General features: G+C 42.3%; 1 protein-coding gene across 1 annotated transcript in view; it reads left to right on the top strand.

Annotated features, from left to right (window-relative positions):
* The window catches only part of LOC108876044 (roundabout homolog 2-like), a 257671-nt gene that overhangs the window by 92194 nt on the left and 143260 nt on the right, over positions 1 to 22217 (top strand). Inside the window, 1 exon segment of the mRNA XM_018665320.2 lies at positions 20661 to 20987. Coding sequence (XP_018520836.1) covers positions 20661 to 20987 — 327 coding nt within the window.

Genomic DNA, 22217 nt, shown 5'->3' with positions numbered 1-22217 from the left:
ATTGCAGCCTAAGATCTTGCCATCATCCCCATCCTCCATCACAGACATCTGAGTTGTCAGCTGTCTCATAAAATAGGAGCAGAGGAAGTCAATCATCATGTGTGACTTTTCCATGACTGGGTGAGCGGCTGCTTCGTAAACCAGAAGTTATTTTCCATTCCTCATCTATGGGGGAAAAAAGAATGAGCACCTGTGCAATATAATGCCATCCAATATATCATGCAAATAAATATAGTAAAGAGAGAAACTATCTCTGTGAAGCTCAGTGTGTGATATTATTTCCACTGTACATTTGCTACGTGCTAACACAGAAAATAAATTGCATGACTTCCAACAATTGGATATCTAGCAATCCTTAAGTACTGTTTATTGATCACATGCCACCACTGGAAAGGAGGTTTAATTAAACTCTTAGTTCATACTCACACCCACTCTGCTTCCTCTAAGAAAGAGCAAGAAATATTTACAACAGCTAATGCAGGGAGATGCCTCAGTGATTTTATATAGCAATAGCTGGTAAATAACTAAAAATGAAACAGTTTCGCACTGGACAAACTCATATTTACAGTGAAGGGCTCAGGAGCACTAATGCAGATGCAAGATGTAGATATACGTGGTATGATATGCTGTACAGTATGTGCTAATGTAAGTGTGACAATGCAGGCAAGAGGCAAAGTGATACCAGTCATAGTGATGCTACCAACTGAACTGAAAACCTTTCCAAGATGATGTCAAACTCTAGAATAGGGCATGCATTGTTTTTTATGGGGGTTAAATAATATGAGAAAGTCAAAATGGTATTTATGGTTACACAGTACATCTCCAACAGTTAAATGTGTGGCACTTCCTGTCTTGTAAAGTTTATTCTCTCCAACATGGCTTGTAAATTCTTATTCCTTGATTGAAGGTGCTCATGCCAAACTTTGGGAGACTTGGCGATTCCTTGCAATAATGTTTTTAATGAGAGGGAAGGAAATGATAACGAATACATGATGGTAGCTTAAATAAATCCATTTATTTTTCTTTGGTGTTTAAAAGGCCAACTGTGCCTTTTTTGGATTTTCCTACAGGGGTAATGAAAATGAATATCTTAATATATGTAGCTGTCTCTTAACAGAAACAGCTGTATGTATTTGACACAGTTGGTTCCCTCTTGACAAACATGAAACCAGTCTTATCAGTTTTTATAGTCTGGTCAGTTGTACAGGGCTAAAGCACTTACAAACCAGAGGAAACCGATTCTGCTCAAAGTCTTATTAATGATGTCTGTAGCTGCAGGTCTGAGGAGGAGGACTGCAGAGAGGAAGGACAATGTCCTAACTGATAAGGAGGCTGAAGAGATACTTGAGAAACTCTTGTCCTCCCTTCCTCTCATTCCCTCCCTCCTGACTCATCAGGGCTCAAGTATTCACTTCTCACTCATTAGTGGCTGCTGCCCATCGCTCACTAGACCAAACTGTTTACCCTGTTCTGTCATGACAATGACTAGCACCCTGTTATCAAGGTCTGGTCTAGGTGGGGGATGACAGTTGTGATGAGTTTCCACAGAGGCAGATTAAACAGCCATGTTCAGGAAAAAGTAGGCCAGCTAATTAGCTGCAGCTCTCAGGACCCCGAGAGTGGGCTGTTTTTCACCTAGACAGGGAAATTCCATAAATGACAGGAATGTGGTTGAAGAAGAGGGGCTGGAATATCTAATACGAGTGGGAGGAAAAGAGAGGTTGACATAGAATAGAAAAAATGGAGTAAGGAGACAGATCATCCTGTAAAGTTTACTTTGGGTTCCCTGCAACTGAACTTATCTCATAAAGCACTTCATAGATTCTCTTTTGACAGTTGTGAGTTTGTTAGCAGCATCCTTGAAATGGACTTTTCAGGGAAAAACTGATGTTACCACCTGTGTACAAGACTAAATATACAAGTTCATCTTCTGTATGAAATATTTGTCTTTTTGCTTCACTCACTGGAGCTGCACTGATAAGTAATTTCTATATATATTTCTATATTTTTGGTTCTGCATTTTGCTTGAGTATAGTTGGCTAAAGAAAACAAATTCCTCACTATTTAAAGCCCTATCTAAGCACATCTGTTTTGTCATTGGTCCTAATTGAGCAGGGCTTGGTTGGTCATGTATTTCTGTCACTTATTATCACTTAGCAACATTGGGACCAAAATATGTTGAGTTTTGGGGTTGTATGCTCTTATTGCCAGGCCACTGTCAACCAAATCTGGTGAAACCACACCCCGGTGTGCCTTGATGAACAAAATAAGTTGAGTTTTTGAGTGTTAAACTCAATGAATGATGTTTCTTTTAACTTTAACTTTGATGGCTGCTTATTTATTGATGAATATATAAACATTCCTTTCCTCCTGAAATTGCAAAGACTCTTAGTTCCACTTTTACAAATTAGTAAATATGAATACACATGAATGTGCCGCCTCATAGCTGCTGCATGTTTACATAAATTTTCAAACAAAATCACATACTGATAACTCATTTATGTAGTTCTGCACTTCACATGAAAGTAAGAGAGCAGAACAGGAAATGACAGAGCTGAACTCAATGTTAAAAGCAAGAATTCCTACACAGCACTCTCCGGTTTTGCAACATTTGATAGGGTGCCCCTATCTCACTTCCTGTGCCTTTCAGTGAATGCAGAGGAAGACGGAGCGATGCATTACATACAGACTTTATGTCCTGGTGATAGAAGCCTCTCTCCACACCGAGCTCAGGTGTCGTGTCCTCCATACTTTCTCCATCTGCCTGACCTCCTTCTTAAGCCCCTCCTGAGGGAGTATGAGAGAGTGCAGAATTTAACATGTGTCACACTGACTTCCATTAAATGTTTTATTGCCCTGAATAATCCCAGATCTGCTGTTTTATGTATCCAAAAACTTTGGTTCTTATAAATGTCTCCCTGTCCCATGTATCATATTAAAGCCACAACCCTAAATAGCAAAAGCAGCCTTAGTTGGTATTCGTGTTCAGCCTGCCACATTTCTGGACAGAGATTTTACTGAATTTTTACTCAGTAGCCATATAACCTTCTTTTGTAACCACATGGATCTTATTCACTGCTGAGTGAAGTGATGTACATTGTAGGACGATGCATCACTGTGAGAGGTTTGTCACTTTTGCAGCATAATGTGATATTGGGTTGTGCGTATTAAAGAGTTGAAGGAGAGGAGGGAAACAGAGATATCTAATAGATCTATGGACTCTTTGTCACGCTGGAACTGAATCTGTAAAACTTGCTAAATAAGAAAGTAATATTTCAGCGAATGTTAACGCGCATGTAGGAATGTGTTTATGAGTTATGAGTGCACTGTACTGTGCTGTGTGAATGTGTCTGTGTGTGTGTGTTTGTGTCTGTCACTGTATTGTATAGAATGATTGTGTCAGTGTGTGTGCCTATGTGGGTGTTATTGCCAAGGATGGTGCAGAGCAGAGCACAGCTTAATATCTATGTTTGACATAGAGGCCCATTAATAAGGGCCTGATCCGAGCACAGTGACAGGACTGCTGACAGAGGAGGATCATGGGGAAGAATCATGCCCTGCTGAGGGAGCCTGGGCTGCAGGTAGGCCCATTCTGCCTTCCCCAGGTGTCATTACGGATGCTGGGGAGGGAGCAGAGGAGGGAGGGTCGCTACTGACATCTACATTAATCACCCCTCCACATATCAACCCCACCACCCCACCCACCCCTGCACACTGCCTCCCCCCCACCTCCAGCTCCTAATCATCCCCACACAGAGACCCAAACCCAGTAAGGGGATACTCAGCCATGAAAGATATCCAGCTAAGAGCTCCCCAAATACCACTCTGATCTGATCATGAGTGATGTTGCTACCTGAACCTCTGACCTGGCACACAATTAAAAACACTTTCCTCTTTCTCCCAGAGACACGCAGGAGGAACAGCTTTGCTGAAACTACACATTTTGTCACTGTCTGCGTGTGATTCATTGTTTGCATTTGAATTGCACCTTAGTTACACACAATTAAAATGCAGAAAATGTCTCCACTGGAATGTTTCGTTTCCAAACCCCCATAGTGTGTGCCGCTGCTGTGCACACTCCTGATTGTCAAGTAGATATCACCATCTCCACTTGGGGACCTCCTATTGATCTTCAGCTGTGCTTTTATCTGCATAAAAAAACAACAACACTGCAGCTCTTTATGTTTACATGGATTCACTTTAAACTGAACCATCCGATGTAAGATTCCTAATCATTAACAGGAAAAATTAGAGGATGCTGCAATTAAAGGGTACAACGCTTCATATATAATGTGATCACATTAACCCTTAATAAACAGTTTCTCTATCTTTTATTTAATTGTAAGCTGCCATTCTGTTTATTTTATACTAAGAAGGAGAAATAATTTAATTTTACCATAAAATTCAGTGGACTTTGGGAATCAACTTGACCGACTGAAGTCATGTCACTTGAGAAGTGGATGAGGATGGATGTGGGTCAAGCCAAACAGTGCTTCTAATGAATGGCTCCACCCAGGATCCATCAATGAACAGATGTTCTGAGGACAATAATGGGAAATTATCTGATTGATTATTAGCTTTGATCCAATTTAAGACACATAATTGCACAAAAATGTGACAGTAATCGTGGCACGATTAGTTTAGGTTAAAACAAATGATCCATTTCAGCATCTAGTGGTAAACTCAAATTATCTTTGCAGGGAAGGGAGGAAAAAAAGGAATAAATGCATACAAGACAGTTTTTTTTTCCCTTCATGTGTTTAATATCTTTGGTTTCATGTATGCTGTTGATGCAGCTGTTCCAAACCACCACCCATGCTTTGCTTTCCCCTCAGTGACGTTACACTTGTTTGTGTGTGGTTACTCCTCATCTGCATGCTGTCTGTTTTTTAAATTAAAGAATTAATGGACCCAGAAAGCCGTGTTTGTAAGTAACATTATGAATGTCACCCTAATAAAAGATCTGTGACGTTCTTCCAACAGTGGAGTGCATAAGCTCATATTGTAGTGTCCATGGCTTAGCCCCATCATCTTATTTTTATGTAATGTGCCTTGCCCTGAGTAAACAGAGCCTCCAGTTTAATTAAAATAAATCCACTTTCAGCTGATATTTAGAAACCCAGGGAATATCACTTCCTCTGCTACAGATACAGTGATTGAAAGTGGGGAATAAAAGGCTGGACTTGAAGGAGAATTACACTCTACTTACTTTTCCATCAATGAAGCCATACACTCAGTTGTTTATGTTTGAAGTGGGCTTTTCTTCTTAGTAAATGACCTTTCTCCAATTCTCTTTTTTCCTCTCTTTTATTTCCCTCAAACCTTCAGCAACACTGATGACACAATAAATTTCTGTTTGGCTCTGTGTGTGTGTGTGTGTGTGTGGTTACACGCATCTGGTAGAATCTAGGACACTATAGAGGCACTGAGAAGACAGCATTTGCATGCAGCTCACAAACATATTAGAATATGAAGACAAATCACTATGTCTGGCCAGCTGACAGCGCTGCCTGCAACGGGAGCAGGCTAGCAAACTTGCAACATGTCGCAGCTCCCAGTAAGGCCTTTATAGGGCAAGCTCGAACATGCAGCTCGACAAACAAACCATGAGCAGTCAAAGCTATTATTAAAGGCAATAGAAGTGGTTCCCTTTGCCATTCTGTCATGGTGTTGGCCTCCATATGTTTTATTGGGAGAGTATGGTTTTCACAGACACCTTCAGGGCGTGTACTGTGAGTTTTGAGGGCTTTGTTCTGTGGCTGACTTTGATGTACATCATAAAATGGGAAATCTAAGCTTCATAGGTTGGGCTCCTGCTAGTGATATGTCTGTTCAGGTAAAAACAAAGGGGCCAACTTGTTAGATTGTACTTTACATCATTGTTAAGATAATGTGGTTATATATTTTTGTTTTATTTACAAAAAAAATGTTAATTACATGTCACATAAATCTACGCTATTCACATTCTGTGAGTTATTTGGACAAAACAACCAATTTGCCTTCAGTGTGTTGTGTGGGGAAAATTCTATGGGAAAGGAAAAAGATAGTAGATCAGTACAGTTTTTGGAAAACAGTTCATCAAAACGATAATTATAAACTCCTTTAAAAGATACAGTAAACTAGCCTTGTGTTGTTACTACATATAATAGTGATTTAATTGTGCTGTATATTACTATGTGTTGAAAGAGCTCCCCTGGTGTGGTATTCATCAAATCTGCTTAACTCTCATACTGAAAATAACAGTAAAATTTATGCCACGTCACAATTATATAGTATGAATCACGTTGCTTTAGAAAATATTGCTGTTGGCTGCTGCAGATCCTGCCTTCTCTATTTATACCACTTGATAGTGCAGTATTAAAAAAGCCTTGTGACAAGGATTGGTACAGCAGGCACCAGTAGGGGGAGCTCACAGCTCATGGCTCACTCTATAATAAACTGGTGAGACAATATGAACAGGATTGCTGGGCAGTGGTGCAGACCCCATACACAACCTCCTTCTATCTCTTTACAGCAACATAGGTTTGGGTCTTGACTGCTGTGTCCAATTATATTACCTACATTGGTCCATAATTAAATATTGGATTGTAGTGATTTTTTTCTGTGCTCTCTGTATCCAGTCTGTTTCTGCACACTTGTCCTGATAAAGACATGTGTATACAAAATTGTTATGCAGAGAAGACGACCTCTCTCCTCATCTTGGTGCAGGGGCTCGGTCAATCAGTCATCGATTTCTTAGCTGAGATCATATTTACAATTCTGCCCCAGTATCTCAACACATGAATACCCATGTACTATTTAGCATATTCTTTCTCTGCATCTTTAATATACTCACATACAGATATATAATGTTGCCATATTTAGAAATAGTGACTTTCATTTTCTAATCATCTTTTAGCTCGTCTTGTGTCATCACATATGCCACCTGTTTGCTGTGTTTTCTTCTTTCTTTTGATTTTTTTCCCCCAGTGCACTATCTATACAGATGTAATTATTGGTGGGTATGTTCAGATAAATTGTGTTCCCCAGTATCCATCAGTGTAGTGCTCACATTGAGTGGTAAACAATAAATGTATGTACTGTAAAGGTTTATATAAACCAAAGTAAAAACCTAAATGTGTATAGGACCTCATGTGGGTTTACTATCCACTTCACTGCACCACTGTTTACATCTATGACTGGTTTCATCTAAAACAGGTTTAACATAGTCTGTAACTTCATTTTTTTCACACCTTCAGTCGTATTCGGCCTGAGATCCAAGCTCTCCCCGACTTTCCTTCCCCTCACTCTCCTTCTTTCTCCCCCTCTCGCTGCTACCTTCCCCGCACCGATCCGGGTTTTGTGCAAGTGTGTCAAGCTCCAGTGTCAAGCTCCAGTGTGGTGTGCTGCGGGCTGTGCCGGGTGCGCAGAGACCGTGCGCTCCTAGCGGCAGCGCTGTTGAAACCAAGAGGCAGAAAGAGAGAGGAGGAGGATGTTGAACTGACTTGTAGTAATGACTGTACATTTACAGCGCTATATCCCAGGCTAAGCACATGGGTCTTTTGGGAGCTGGTTCCCTCTGTAATAAAGCAACTTTTTGGGAATGCATTAGAGTTGAAGGCTGGTTTACAGTCAGAGTATCGGCCGAGCCATGTGTTGAACTGTGGAGACATCGCTGAAGATTTGAAAGGTGTCAGAGACGCGTCCCAAGGAACCGAGGACCTGCGGAGAAGTGTATAGCCTATAGCTACGTTTTTCCAGTGTGGACTTAAATCCCTCATCAGACCGGCTCTGTGGGCTTCATCTTCTACTGTAGGTCTTCTTGGGGGAAAAAAAGCAGAGATTGCAGATGAACTCACGGGGCAAGCGAGGATAATACTAAAAGACCGAGAGTTTGGTTTCAAGGTTTGGTGGATATTTACACCCCGGGCAGCTCCGGGTGATCTACTGTTAAATGGATCCTCTCTGTTTTTGGACATTGAAACTGGCTTTTGTCAGTAAGTAGGACCTCTGCCCAACTCCCAGAAACACGGAATAGACTTGGCTGTCATTTTGGACATATTTGTTTCTGCAGTGAATTCGAGGATTTGCGCGCCCGCCGTGGATGTTTAATATGCTAGTATGGGTCCGCTAGCGTTCATCCTCGTTGGTGGATTACTGTATTTTCAAGCTGATGGTAAGTTGACTAGCGTGTTTTGAAATAAAACTTATTCTTACATGAATTACAAATATGAATGTCTGTTTCGCACAGACTTCGCCAAACGCACCCTTTGGGACGCCACTCGTCAGTCTTGCCTGTGTTGATTTGTGAGCAATATTGTACATTTATGTTGTTAGACTGTGTTTTGCAAGAGAAAAAAATCCGTTCACTGAGTTTTGAAGAACTGTTAAGTCGGCAATTATAAAGTTATCAGTGACTTCTGTTTATACCCAGGCTGATCTTATGAGGATGTGATTTAATTTCATATTTGTCCACTGCCCTTTTTTAAAATTTTTTATTAAACTCAACAGTGATGTTTAAACAAGCAGTTAAAATCAGCTCTCCTATCCACTGCAGGTATTGCCTTTAAACAGCTTAAAATCAGGGCAGAGCTGATTTTTATTTCTTGCTATGCAACAGATAGAAGAAGCAGCTGAAGAAGAAGCTGTTTTTAAGCACTAAAATTAAATGATAAGTATATTATGATAAAAAAAAATGGACCAGTTAGAAAATGGTTTTTGAATGTGTGTTTTTTCTCCCAATCTCTCTCTAATCTAGCACAGAGGGTGTAAATCAAAGATCCCTGAATATGGTTCTCAGGCTCTGTTGCACTGGCTACAGGTTATGTCTCTCCAGAGGTGGAGGACGTTTTGTTAAGGGATTTTTTTTTTAATTAATGGCAAACAAACCCCAAACATTTTTTTGCATTTTTTGTGAGACAAATGAAAGACAAAGTAGTCTAACACAAGAAAAAAGAAGTTCAGACCTGTGGACAGGAGGTTCACTGGCTTGGCGGTGTTTGTCAAATGTGTTGTGGAACCACACTGTCTGTCTCTGCACTGTAAGAGACAGTGCTGCTGTGGTCATTTAGGATTTCAGTGCTGTGATTGTGCATGGTAGTGTAAGCTGGCTTAAACCCAGGCTGGGGCACTGCCCCAAATTATTATTCCCATTTGTTTGATTAAACTTTAATAATGGCGATCTTTATGATTGCAAATAAAATGATACTGTTTAATTTCTTTTTGTCACTCTGCCGCTGACTGCTAAGTTAGCACTTTTTTTTCTTTTTTTTTTTTTTTTTTTTTTTGGTTTTACAGGGCTTCTTGGGCTATTTTCGGCCTAGAAGAGAAATGGTTTAATGGGGAATCAAAACAGCCTCAACTGCAGAGTTAATGTGATGACTTACATCAATCATCAAAATAGGAGAGCTTAGGTGACAGAAATCGTTACTGGGATTGGTTCCAACCTTTGACTGGCGGAATGATGGAAGGGGTGAAGTACATAGTACCTTTAAAATGTATCTGATTTAATTTTAGTGCTACTTTTAAACTGGACACACCTTTTCACACAGACACAGACACACACATACAAGCAAGCCTGCACACACACTGAGAGGCTCAGTCATAGAACAAGGAAATAATACTACTGACCGTTCACACACTGGGGCATTATATCAGCATGATATTGTGAGTGATGATTCACACTTAAGTTTGCCTTGTGTTGTTTGTACATGTTAGCAGTATGTAAAGCTGAGGTTTTGTTGCCAGTGAATGCAAGAGCCTGCAAGGCCCCATTTTTCTTTTCTTTCACCTGTCAACTCCCGCTTTTGTTCCTCACAGCTGCAAGTTTTGGTTCTGAGGCTTTTTAGTTCAGTCCTCTTGTCTTCTGTAGTTAGCAAATCAAGTGTCCTGTCTGCTAGGATTTGAATATTTTTCCTTTTTTCTTTCTTTTACCTTTTTTTGGTGTCTTTTACTCTGTTCAGCCAAACCCACTGGTTGCTAAGCAGTGGCTGAAGGCATTGCTGGCTTCCCAGAGGGAGAGGGTGCACATCTCCTCAGGAGCAGTGGATCTTCCCAATCATTTGCCTGTCACCCTCCTCCCCCCCTTTTCCTCGCTCTCCTCCCCCCTCAGAACTCACCCATCACCCAGCCCTTTTCAGAGGTAATCTGAGGGTTCTTAGAGAGGGAGGAGCTTCCTCTAAGAGTCCACTTAGGCAGACAAAAAGGTCTGGAGTTGTATTCACTGGGCAGCATTGCCAACAAAGCCAAGCCTTGTGAATGGCGTCAGTCAGTGTTTAGTGTGCTGTGATTAATACTGCTTGTGTGTAAGGCGAGGAGAGAAAAAGTGAGATGGAGACAGAACTGGGGAAGAGAAAGAGTGTGTTGGGTGTTGCCAGAGCTGGAAGAGAGAGGGGATTGTTTGGGGATCTGAGAGAAGATTGTGCATCTAAAAAGAACAGGCCTATGACACTCTTTTGAGAATCAGGTTGATTGCAGTTGGAGATATTTCTAGGAATACAACGGTCAGCAGCTGTCTGCTTATCTCTTACACTCAACTGTGCTGCTTTTGAAGCTGGATTAGAAGATACTTTGCATAGTGGACATGCACTCCTGACCCTGTGCTATTCTGAGATCTCCTGCATGCTTCTGTCTGATGTAGGAGCTGGTGACATCACAGCCATCCTGGGTGACACTCTGAGAGCTGCTGAAATATGGTCCAACTTAAATCTGTCTAAGAGGCTATGGAGACGACCACTCTGGGTCTTTGATGAGCCTAGGCGGTGCACAGCTCTCTATCCGCCAGCAGGGCTGCGGTTACACAAATGCTGAGTCAAGAGAAAGTCAAACCCAGAGTGTCGGTGTGTGTGTGCATGTGTGTTAAGGAAAGAGGGGAGGGAGAGACAGAACGAGTGTAATCAAATCTAAAAATTGAGAGTAGAGTTGTTTAACAACACAATCTTTTAAAGGGAAATGGCGAGGATGAGGCTTTATTACCAAAGCACCCTGGAGACTAACAGCTCTGTTGATGGTCGTGATTGAATGAGAGAGGTTTAAAGTACTGCCCTATAATGGAAAGTAAGCCCAGATTAAAATAGTCTAAGTGAATGATGAGGCAGGCTGCAGTCATTGTGTAAGAGCCATTCCGATGTCTCGTCCCAAATGTGATTGTTCTGCTTGAGTTGGCTGCGTTTAGGCAGTGTTATTGTAATTGCGGTTCATTTGCTGGAATGGGGCTGCTGTAATGATGAACCTTCATCTGAGATCTACAGGAAGCTCTTCTCTACTGTCTCCCGTGGTCTCATCACTGTCAAGGAAGCCGCTTTGCTCTGCATCTAATAGCACTGCTGTTTGTTCTCTGATTAACATCAAAAATGAGTGGAGAGTAAAGAGGACAAGACTCGAAGGTGGTGATCGTAAGAGGAAGTGAATGAACAGCCAAAGGAGTAGGATGAGGTGAACTCATGTTAAATGAAAACCAGCTTACAGCTCCTCTGTGTGTGTGTGTGTGTGTGTGTGTGTGCGTGACTGAGTATGATAAGTGTTACTTGACCAGTGACGTGGGCCTGTCAACTCCTATGATGTTTTAACAGCCAAGTCTGGCTACTCTGTGTATCACGTTTCAGCAGCCATCACTCCACACGTTCACCATAGATCTGAATGGACTTGGAGCTCTGCATAGTTCTTTTAAGTTAAAAATGCCACTCAGTAATCACTCGCAAAATAAAAGGATTCACAGCTGTTTTAAATTCGAGGGTCACGCCGGTTAACGCCTTTACTTCTTCATTGCACAAAAGTGGGAGAGAAAATGTCAGCGGCAGACAATGCACATGGCTGATTTTGCTGGAAGACCAGCAGAATGCAGGGGAGGTAATACCGCTTTTCCCTGTTTTACCTCCGCTTTATTAAGCATCAGCCAAGCATACTCCTGACATTTACAGAACAGAAAAAAGGCCTAATGCCTTGATGCTTTTGCCTAGAGAAATAGACAAAAGAGGATGAGAGATTACAACAGGAAGAGATGAAGGTTTAATCCTAACAGGTAGGCAGCAGTATATAGTGTGTATATTTCCTCATATGTTTTATATTTCCAAACGTCCTTGGCTCATCTCCTTTTCTGTGTCTCATGTACACACACATACTATCTCTGCAAAACTATCTGTCGCTGGCAGTGTCCATGGGGGTGGAATTCAAACACACAGGGGGTTGTTGTACACCTGTGATGGCAGTTTAGAGAGTGTGTGTGTGTGTGTGTGTGGAGCTTGGGATAGGGGAGGAGTGATGTGATGAATTGAGCGTGCTGACTACGAGGTAAGGCAAGCGATCGGGGCCTTCACCTGTCTCACACACCTGTACTCACAGAATACACACCTGTGCTTTACCCTCCTGGGCCCCAACACACAGATATGCTCCATTCCTTCACTGCCTCTATTTCCCAAACAGACAATGAAGAGTCAGAGGCAGGCCAACAGACAAAAAACGTTGATCTAATTACTGTTATATAATCCCTGATGATTAGATGATAGTGAATGAACCCTTATTGATCTTTAGTAAATACCCAGCCAGGAGTTATAACCCAAAATACCTCTGTGAAGGACACATTACCCAGTTGCAGTGTGGATGTGATGAGCATTCTTATCTCCACAAAACCTGATTATCTTAAGAGCATGCCAAAATGCAGACTGGAAGTCAAGACTGAGCACAACCCAAACCTGAGATAACTTAAACTTGCTTGTTTGCCTTATCAGTGTTTTTATGTTGCATGCTGCACTGAAACGTTGTTTTTAGGGAAGCATCTAATTACTCTGTATCCCTTTGCCCTCACTCTGCCCTCTGGTTGGCTGCCTCGCAGCAACCTTCAGATAAAAGAGAGGGATGTCAAGGTTCAATAACTCACACAATGTACATGCAACTATAAGAGTATACATGCTCATGGGTGCAAGCCCACACACACACACACACACACACATACATTGAAATCACACAGACATACAAGTGCATACCGGCAGCCCTGCAAACATGAAGGCACTGTGGCTGCACCAAGCACTTATTTTTCAAGAAAAACAAGTAAAGAGACAGTACATAAATGCATACATGTTTATGCTACATCTCTAGTCATTATCAGTCAATGTGGCACCACATCCCCTCTTGTTCTTTTTCCTTGTGTGTTCAGTCAATAGTATACCTTCTTATTCTTCATTGTCAAGAGTTGGTGTGACAGTTGTACCTGAGCTGAGTGTCTCACCAGTGTCTTGAGAGATGAGGTCAGGCCTGGTGATAAAAATGCATGAGCTGTCTCTCAGTGTGAGATGTGTGAAGATGGACAGCCAGAGCCCGCCACTCAAGCACACATCCGTCACACACACAGCAGCAGTCCAGTGCAGCTGTAATGCTGCTCAGAGTACTGGAGCCACTGAATAAGTGTCTTGTTCCACCATCTCCACCCTCTGCCTGGTCTGTGGATCACCCAGCCGTGACAGTTACCTACCTTTTCTTCCCTGCAATGAACTGTGGAATCTAAACCTATGGAAGAACACAGACTCTAACCTACACACTCCCACATACCAAACCAGTGTCATAGTGTGGAAACCTCAGGTCCTCTGAGAGGTAACCTGCGAACAGACTAATATCTCCCTACATTTCAGTGAGGATGTGTGAATATCTACAGTGTAGCTTGCAGGCTAGCGCAACATGTTAACACTGTTGAACCTTTTTTAAGAATTGGAAATATTGTATAATGGCTATTATTTTGCCAGGGTATATACTGTGAATGTGATGCACATGTCATTTTTCTTGGTGTCTCTTATTTGGTAATAAGACACAACATTCCCCACCAGTATTTTTTTCCAGATAACCTTGTGTGTAAGCAGGTTTATCGCATTAATGTACACATAATTATTTGATAAATAATAAGGTCTGCACGTCAGTGATGTGGGAATTTGTTATTATTGCATTCTTGCTATAAAAACCCAGCACCATTCCTCTTTGTAAACCGAGCCACCATGACCAGGGGTGAGTTGATTTACTGTATATAATGGCTCCTGGTGAGACTGGCTTTGTGGTTGAAGTCTCAGAGTGGAATGTGGCACGAGCCAAGTGTCACAACCATTGTGGCGGGTGGGTGGGGGGAGCCTTAATCACATCCTTGAACATTTGAACTCTCCAGTCTCACTTCCCTGGATGGTGATGATTTTGCTGAGGCTCTGCTCACAGGCATTTGTCATTGACTGGCCCAGTAACACCCAGCCAGCAGTAGTATTATGAAATGTGGTGGGTGCATGTGTGTGAATGTGTTTGTGAGCACTATTCATAACCATCAAAGCCCATTGTTTTTTGCGTTAGCATGGATATATGGGCCTGAGTAAATTGAATGAGTCCTTCATCCACTTACTGCTGGCACCCCTGACCCTGTAGCCCTAAGCCAGACCAGATGAAGTGTCTCATGGAATAGAAATTTAATAAATCTCATCTTGACTTTCTATGCTGCGCCTTTAAAAAACACAAACAGCGAACTACAAGGGCCATTTGATTACCTCATGCTGCTCTCTAAGTCCATCACTCGGATGGTGTGTGGTTACAGCTCTTATTCCTCATGTTCACATGTGGAGCTAAGGGCCACTGGAGTGGCTGAGGGTGGCGACTGCCCTCATTGACATGCAGGGACACTGCAATGTGTTCACTGCAGGTCAGCACCCACGGCACAACTCCAATTATCCACTCATCTCTCAACACAGTGTATCATAGACACCTGAAGGCCTTCTCCTCCACCCCCCCCTTCCCTCCACCTTCATTTCTAAAGCAATAAAGAACTTATTTATTTCTCCCTGTTCAATCTGCAGGGGCAGCTCAGCAATGCAGGTAAAGAGATTACAATGCTTGAGGGAGAATCAATTAATGCCATTCACTTCGTTGCACTCCCCTCAGTAGGAACTGTTTAGAGTAGCCCATGCTTGAAAGTATGGAATTGCTGATGTGATGTTTGAGCCCAGCTGTGTCTACGTTCACATACACACACACACAGATATATATCTTGAGAACATCAACATGAACACTAGTGTTTACTTATCTGATTTTATAGCACATCTACAGAGATTAAAATGACCAAAATAATTGTGCTCTGTCACCATAGTTTTCTTCTGCTTGACTGTAACAAGTGCACATTAAGTAAACTGAAGGGCTCCTCTACAGCAGTGGACAAGGAAGGGGAGACTATTAATCATTCAATTCACCTCTTTAATTTTTACTACTTGTTCTGCGATTTGAGTCGTTGATTTTCCACAGACAAGCACACATCTTTAATATCAAGGCTACGGCCGTAGTGCAAAGCAGAGGCAGGCAAGCAAATGGCTGAGCACAGGCCGCACAGAAGGATCCGCGGGGAAAGAGAGAGGGATAAAGAAGGTGGGGTGGTGCAACGAGCTACACTGCTTGAGTGGCCCTGGCATCGGAAATCATTTAATCTGCATCACACAGGGTACTGTCCCTACCAGTGGTCTGACAGTCCCACAGAGCTGGTGCTATACTCCTTATACTAATCAGCCTTTTATAGAGAGCAAACAGCACCCTTATCAACACAATACACTTCACCATGAACAGGCCTAAACTGCTTTACGTTTTCCTCATTTTCCCCTTTTTTGTCTCTTGTTTCAAGTCAGCAAACTCTGCTCTTTCGAGGTAGACCATCTGCTGAAAAAGAGATAACATCATCACCCTCTCTGTTTATTGCAACTGTTAGTGGAATGAAGAGTGAGAGTGAGAGTAGTTTGGAAAGAAACAAGGTGAAAACTGCTTGAAATGCATGCTACACGAATCAGCCTTTTGCAGCAAAATCAGATATTCTGTTTCCCACAGTTATCTATTTATATATTCCGACTGCATGGGGGAGAGAGGGCAAATACACAGATGCAGAGTCAATATGACCCCACCACACCACTGCCCGAAATACTCTCAGGGTGGAATTCTATCTGATATTTGTTGGAGGCAAGCATGGATGCAGTGAGAGGCTGAGAGCAGCTCCTAGAATTACCCTTGTGTTTGCTTTCAGAGTATAGATCTTAACAGGAGAAGGGGGGGGGGGCGCAGTATGCAGAGCACTGAGGTGGAACAGAGCCCATCATGTGAGCTTGCTAGCTAGCTAGCTCGAACTCCCGCCTTCTCTTGCAACAGAAAATGAAGTGGAAGAATCTGCTCCGCACCTCTGAACACCCTTCATTTCACTCTCTGTGTCTTCACCGTGAGGATGTTGCTGTATATTCCAGGCCATATCTAGTAGCCGGCTGAATGCAGTGGGCTGGGACAGACTCCAGCAGATACAGCAGGTTGTCTTTAGTGACACCTCGCCGAGATGAGCTGTGCGTCTGGTATCGTGGTATGCTGACAGCCCACCGTAAAGAAGATGAATCTCGGGTGCAGAGCAGGCTGCTTGCAAGTGTCACGGAAGGCCAGCGCAGAGGCGTGGACGGCCAGTGGCATCATTTCATCGCTACCCCCAGTTTCCCCCTGCTGCTCTCTCACATTTCCCTTCTGATGACATGATGGATATGACTCTGTCATTCTCACAGCGAGGGTAGGATGTAACAGGACAGAGAGCAAGTCAAGAAGACAGAGAGATATTGGGAAAGAAAAGCAGAGATGTATAGAAAGAAGGAGTGGGAGGTTGAGGAGAGGTAGGAGGAACAGGGAGAATATATTTCTAGATGGACAACATGGATCTAATGCATAATTCATTCCTACTGAAATTTCTTTTTCTTTACTTTATATGCTCTCAGTTTGCTGGGTTTCAGCACTTTCTGCCTGAAATGCCTCTGCCATTTCAGTCTTCACACTACAGTGTTGGCCTGTACTGGCCTGGACCTTGCTTTTCATGTTTGATGTTTTATGGAGCCTTGGTGACTGGAACTTTTTGCCTTGGTCTGAGGTTGCCGTTGGTTACCTGTGATCAGCTCACATGTCTGTTGGCCGAATAACTAATATCTCTTTGGGGAGCCCTTCCTTTTATGCTCTGGCTGAGACTGGTGTGGGTATTGATTCGGTCGGTGGGCTAGAATTTCTCCTGGGAGCTAATAAAAATAATTACAAAAAGATCATCAAAGGCCTGACCTTCTGTTGCACACATGAATAAATATGTGACAAAGATAATAGAAAAAACCCCTTCTATGTGTGTGGTCAGTGGAATATGAGGGTAAATGAGTTGTAAGGAGAGTTAAAGTGTTTTTTTTTTTTTTTGTATCCTGGATTTGACCAACAAGTTTAACCTGTTTTGTATGTTAAACTTTTATATGCCTTTTATGCCATTTCAGTGATAAATGTGGTGTGATATGTTGTTTGTAACATAGGGAAAAAATTTCTTGGATCGCAGCATTGCAAAATTACATCCGATTTCAGTGAAGCTGACATAAGTAGCCCAAAACAAAAGGCAGAAAAGAATCTGCTTCTGCTTCAATAATCCTTCTCTTATTTCATCCTCTGTCTGTGTGCTTGTTTGTTTGTTCTCTGGTCCCTTCTTTCCTCCAGGATGGGATGACTTCACAGCAGTGGTGAAAACTAATGGTGGTGTTACTGCAGACAGGGGGAAACACAGCATTTTGATTGGAGCGTGTGCCCTGAGACCCAGTGAAGTGCACTCTCCTCAGCTCAGAGAGCACTTGATTGCACAGCACCAATGATCACATTAAAAAGGGCAACAGAAAGCCCATTTACCGTAAAGAGAGTGAGAAAGGGGGGCCAATAGGAAGCTGAAAATTGACTTTCGCTTCTGTGAGAAGGTTGGTCTTATGGTGGTGGCGGATGTACATGAAGGTTTTTTTTTTTTTTCCTTTTAAGCCTCCTGGACAACACACATTTAGGAGCATCACAAGCACATGGGAGCCACATGAGAGCACAGGAAAGGCACTGTTTAGTTTTTGAAAGTGGAACAACAGGCAAGGTGTACATGTTGAGGTTATCCAGTAACGAGATTGATGGGCCTCTCTAAAAACATATTCCATAGCATATGGAGGTGTTTTTAACCTTTCCTACCTCTACACCTGACTACCTCCACTCAGGAAGGACACTGACCAGTCACGTCTGGTCCTCTGTGCACCCAGATCAGCTTTTTTCTGGCAGTGAAAGGACAATTGTAGAGGCATCTGCTGTGTTCATTTCCACAGGAAAGAGGAGAGCAGATGGAGACTCAAGGTTTAAGTGATTAGAAGGCAGTAGATTGGAATACAAATTGGATTTAAAGAAATTAGACTGATATAAATCGAATGGAGCCAACCACAGTTTAGTGCTGTGCATGCGCATTGGCTTTAGTGGGAAAGCCACCGTAGGGCCTGTGGATTATGGGGGAAGCAGATGCTCTAGTGAGATAAGAATAAATGTTCGTTTGACACTCCATCTGAGGGAGATGGGGGTCTTCGTGTTTGTCCTTTATCTTGCCCTCCATTTATCAATGTCACGGTGTTAATTACTGCTTCATTTATTAAGTCACTTACTGCCAGAATACAAACTTGCCCCTCTGCCCCTGCTCTGACAGGGAAACTGGCTGCTGGCTACGTTACTGTTACCTACCACTGGTGAGAGAGATTGGGTAAAAACGTGCCGGCAGCATACTGTGGGTTTCTGTTTCACCACCAATAGTACATCTTTAGTTTTCCACATAATGCCAATGAGATTAGATCATGCACTGCAGGAGCAGGATATCAGCAACCCCTCTACTACAAACCCCTGTCTATGGCCCCACTTAGAGCAAGACACTGGCCCTGATGACTAATCAATGACAGGGAAATGGAGGGAATTAGCCCAAATTAGGAAGAAGAGAGAACAGACTACCTCCTGTTCAGGGGTCAATATGCCACTGTCTGATGCCTGATCCCTGTTAAGGCAAATGGTGCACTAGTGCACATTCACACACTCTAAATGCATGTGCTTGTGTGTGTGTGTGTGTGTGAACATGTGCACAAACATTCACTACAGTCAGAATCTTTGAGGTATGTTTTGTGCTGATAAGCACATTTCTACCTGCGCCTGTCCTTTTGCCCGCAGACTCTTGGACAAAAAAGACTGGGATACAGCTTGTCCCGGTGTCCCCTGGGAGATTCAAGTATAAGGGGTAGTGGAACATGTGCAAACCCAGCCAAACAAAGAGCTGGAACCTCCACTATTTTGTCCCGATCCCATGATGAAATTAGCCCTTACATAAGCACAAAGGCTTACGTGGTACACTGCTCCTCTGTGCAGCAGGCATCGTCCTATTACCCCACTGCACTGCCCCGGGGAAGGGCACAGTCATCAACTCAGCTCAATCACATGCACACCTGCAACAACTAAATTTAAGACAAAGAGCTCAGTACTTGACTTAATACAACACTGGCTGAATCAGAGTTATTGATGGGTATTGAATGTGGTTCAAAAGAAAGAAGATAAAGAAAGAGCTGTTAGAAAAGTTTGCCTTATTCCTGCATTCTCTTTACTGTGTCTTTGATTGTTTGATGCTGGATCAAACTCTTTGATTGTTGCATGGTTCCCATGGCCTCTGTGATGTAAATGTGTGTGTGTGTGGCCTACAGCATCTTATCTCTGTGGTTAAGACCTGGTCACAAACACACAGAGCACTTTGACTTGGTGAGCATTATCTTTCCTGCCAGACTCCCAGAGCTCACCCACTGCGAGTCTTAATAAAAAGGAGTGGGCCATGGTTTTCAGCCACAGGGGATTAGCATTTGACATTAGTCTGGACCCCGGCATTCATATTCACATCACATGTGTACTTTTACAACAGAGGGCTCAACAGTGTTACTTGTTTGCACCCCACAGAAAGTCAAATATACAATTTGGGTGTGTGTATAGCTCAGATGTATGTTGACTGTATGCCTCCATTCAGTGTTCACCCATGGGTCCAATTATACACAAGCCCTTGCATATAGGGTTGAGAAGAGCAGATGGCTGCTTTTTGACTGGCCTGAAATGGTGATTAAAGAGTTCAATATATGCTGTTTGTTTTTTTGTCTAACCCAAGACAAGTCTAGCTAACTATTAGTGAAAATGTTCCATCCATTTTCCTTTGGTAGTTCAGGTTGCCTCATTTTCAGTGTAGTTGTTGCTATATGAAGATAGTCCATTAAGGCAATATTTATTTCCTTCATTGTAAACATTAAAGACACACTTAAACACAAGATGTTGCTCAGTAGTTTGTAGCTGCATTTGTAAATCAGGCCAAATATGCAGGAAGTTGAATCAGCTTCTCATGAGAGGCATGCATATCATCAAGAAAAGACTTTGAATTAAAAAAGTAGCAGTAATTTGTCTATTTGTCTTTTTCCCCCTTTTTTTATAGTGAAGTCAAGTCAAAATAATTTTGTTTATAAAGCCTAATATCACAAATTTGTGTCAAGAGGCTTTAGAATCTGAATCTAATGGATACTATTTGTTTACTTATATAATGACATAGTTAATATCCTGTTGTATATTATATAGCTACATCTGAGTCACATCTTTAGCTCCCTCTGTGGGATCCAGACATCCTCCCAAGCTAAATGGTTTATTTAATTTGTTGATATGAAATGTTTTTATTAATGTATCCACTTCCCACTATTTTCCAGACAGTTGTGTTCATTGAAGAGGGTTTTTGTCTTGAGAGGGGATGTTTGATGAAAACAGCAACCAGCCTTTTAGTCTATATGTTGTTCCATCATGTTTAATTGCATTTCTTCTTTTTCCTCCAGGATCCCGTCTGCGCCAGGAGGACTCCCCACCCCGGATTGTGGAGCACCCCTCTGACCTGATTGTATCCAAAGGGGAGCCCGCCACTCTCAACTGTAAGGCAGAGGGGCGGCCAACCCCGACAGTGGAGTGGTACAAGGATGGAGAACGGGTGGAAACGGACAAAGATGAACCACGTTCTCACCGCATGCTGCTGCCCAGTGGCTCGCTTTTCTTCCTACGCATCGTTCATGGACGACGGAGCAAACCGGACGAAGGAGCCTATGTCTGCGTGGCCCGGAACTACCTGGGAGAAGCTGTCAGCCGCAACGCATCTTTGGAAGTAGCATGTGAGTCAAGAGTCTGTCTCATCTTCTTGATTTCTCATCTTTGCTGCCTTACTGAGTTTACTTTGCTTGCATAATTAAATAAGTAATTTGGCTGCTTCTAGATGATGGAAAGACTGGATTTACATTCAGCACAAGATGCAGTTAATACTGGAACATTTCCTGTCAACATTATATAATCTTTTTTTTCCATTTAACATAATGGAAAATTATATTGTCTTTATTGGTGCAGGGAATTACAGTAAACAAATCAACATTTGAATTGAGGCAGCTGTAATAACTCTATTTTTAGAGTTGATTTCATCTTGCGTTCTGTGTTCCCTGTTTGAAAACACTGTAATAATTTCCTGTAGGTCTGAAAAGGACAGTTAAGCTCTACTGTGGACTCGTAAAGTGTGACTTTGTTTGGTGACATAATGAGTTTTTCAACCAAAGACTTAAATTTCATATATTCTTAGCTCAAAGGAGTTTAATTGAAATTGTCTACAGACCTTTGAATTGGACATAAAGCTAATGTCAGACTATATGAGAGGGGCATGATGGCAAGTCACACACAGGTTTCTCACAGGTGGGTGGGGGTAGGACACAGAAACAGATCAAAGTCCTGATGGACATTTGACACAGGCTGCCTGGACTGTGTTGGTGAACACTGACAGGCAGAACCTGAGCTGTGGGTCAAATTACCTTTGAAGATGAGCCTCCCCCGAGCAGGATCAAGCTGGGCTTCCTATGGAGTGGCTCCCAGAGACCTCAAATTGCCCATAAGATGAAGTAGAGAGTCTCCATGTCCATATGTTGTTTTAATGGGTTGTACTTTTAGCTATATAGCCCTGTGTTTCAAGAGATTTCACTATAATATGTGTTTTCAGTGGTATTCAGAGATTTTGTTGGATGCTGTGTGATTTGGCATGAAGATGAGATTTTGAGATATCATCATAAGAAACATGATCTTTTTGTATTGTGGAGTCAGTAGTAATTAGTAGTAATTATCTTCTATCTGCAATTTAGCAATGCTAAGCTCTTATTCTTTTTTAAAAACATGAAAGGAGCAAATATTATGTTAATTAACAATGTTTTAAACAGAAGAGACCTTATGACAAAAATGACTTGTGGCTGTATTTCAAAGGTGACCACAGTGGTGGCAGGATGAGCAGTTGATTTGTGATTGGAAAATGGTCTTTGTGTGTTGGGGGAGGATGAGGAGGAGGGGCTTGGTCCTCGCCTCTGATCCAG

Source organism: Lates calcarifer, linkage group LG21, assembly GCF_001640805.2.
Source record: "Lates calcarifer isolate ASB-BC8 linkage group LG21, TLL_Latcal_v3, whole genome shotgun sequence".
NCBI lineage: Eukaryota > Metazoa > Chordata > Actinopteri > Centropomidae > Lates > Lates calcarifer.
Note: the sequence above shows the minus strand (reverse complement) of the source record. Positions and strands in the feature narration are given on the sequence as shown.